General features: G+C 31.3%; 1 protein-coding gene across 1 annotated transcript; it reads right to left on the reverse strand.

Annotated features, from left to right (window-relative positions):
- Nucleotides 1-241: 241 nt before the first annotated feature.
- On the reverse strand, nt 242-1443 carry LOC115885485. Its single transcript, XM_030904428.1, has 6 exons — nt 1104-1443; nt 980-1042; nt 840-923; nt 722-787; nt 405-464; nt 242-348 (listed from the first exon to the last, which is right to left on the reverse strand). The coding sequence occupies exons 1-6, from the start codon at nt 1177-1179 to the stop codon at nt 242-244; spliced, it is 456 nt and encodes a 151-aa protein (XP_030760288.1). The 5' UTR covers nt 1180-1443.
- Nucleotides 1444-1645: the final 202 nt, after the last annotated feature.

Below are 1645 nucleotides of genomic sequence, written 5' to 3' on the forward strand. Positions count from 1 at the left end.
TCATTGAACTCCTGGAATCTCCGCTTAATGATAGTGGTGAACTGATCAAACAACTCCTCCAAATCGGTGCCCTGACTTGCTCCCCTGAACCTAGAGCCAAAGGACTTGGTTTCCTCTACCTCCTTTGTCTGCAGGGAGGAAACGACCGAAAAGCTCCATACCGACTTTTCACATTGCCAAATCTTTCGATTTGGCACCTTATCAACGCAATAATTTTTTCGCGGAGATTAGCTAAAAATCATTAACGCTGATAGGATCTTTTTTTCGATAAAAGTCGGTATGTAGCAATTCGGTTTTTGTAAGAGGCATTAACTAAGTAAACACCTTCCTCCTGCATTACCAAGTGTTCTAAAAAAAATATACGTTTTAATTTAAAAGGTGTATAAAAAATAATAATAACTTACCGTTATTGAAACCAAGTCTAGCTCTCTTTGGCACCGAAGACTCTGGCTCTACCTGATTGACTAAAAAGAAAAAAAAAAATATTTAATATAAAATAGATGCTTTCTGTTAAAAATAATAGAAATATATGCTAAATAGTTAATTAGTTTTAAATAATTGAAAAAGTTAAAAATAATAGTTGAATATGTTAAAAAATAATTAAATAGTTAATTAATTTAAAAATAATGGAAAAAGTTAAAAAATAATAGAAAAATATGTTAAAAAAAATAATTAAATAGTTAATTAATTTAAAAGTAATGAAAAACAAATAATTACTTACTGTTAGTGGCAGAGCTTGTTCTTTTCAGGGAGGTCTTCTCTAAATTTTTTGGTTCAGGCTGATTGACTAAAATAGAAAAACCATTTAATATAAAATAAAAAATAAAATAAAAACTCACCATTAGGGGCTCCTTTACAAATCTTCATATGCCTGCCTAAACTATCACTTCTGCTAAAGGATTTCAAACATTTTTGGCACATATCTAAAATAAAAAAGCATTTTTTAAAGCCAGAACATAAAATAAAAATATTTACTTACGTTTACTAAGGCTAGCACCCTCGTCCACGCTGGTTTGGGGCGTGGCAGTTTGGATTTCATTGGCTAAAAAAATAGAAAAAACATTTAATATTGCACAATATAAAAAATAAAATAAAAAACTCACCATTACAAGTCTTCGCATGTCTTGTCAAATTCCTTTTATAGGAAAACAATTCCCCACAAGTGCTGCACAGAAACATTTTTTTTTTATTTTTCACAGTGAAACGACTAATTTCGACGAGAGGCAAGTAGAGACTGACGTGAATTGCGAGTTGTTTGCTGGGTACAATGCTAGGCCGGAAACGGAAACGGAAACCGCAATCTAGAAAAACAAACGCGTGATATCATAGTCGTCATACCGGAAGCTGCAAAGTCCGATTAAAAATAATACCGACCGCAAACTCCGATAAGGAATAAATGTTGCACAATGTATTTTTCACCAAGTTTGATTTATTTTATTTTACTTAAATATTATCACAATGATTCATCTTCTAGAAAAACAAAAGCATGACATCATGAGAGTGAAGCCGTAAAGATTGAAGTATTAGATCATTTTACTGTAAACCATTGTCTTGTTGCATCGCTCATCATATCGTTATGGATAAATCAAGTTTGATTTATTTTTTACCGTTTAAGTAAATATTATTATTATTTATGAATACCCAA

The sequence above is a fragment of the Sitophilus oryzae genome, unplaced genomic scaffold, assembly GCF_002938485.1.
Source record: "Sitophilus oryzae breed Bouriz unplaced genomic scaffold, Soryzae_2.0 scaffold_395_pilon_pilon, whole genome shotgun sequence".
Lineage (NCBI taxonomy): Eukaryota > Metazoa > Arthropoda > Insecta > Coleoptera > Curculionidae > Sitophilus > Sitophilus oryzae.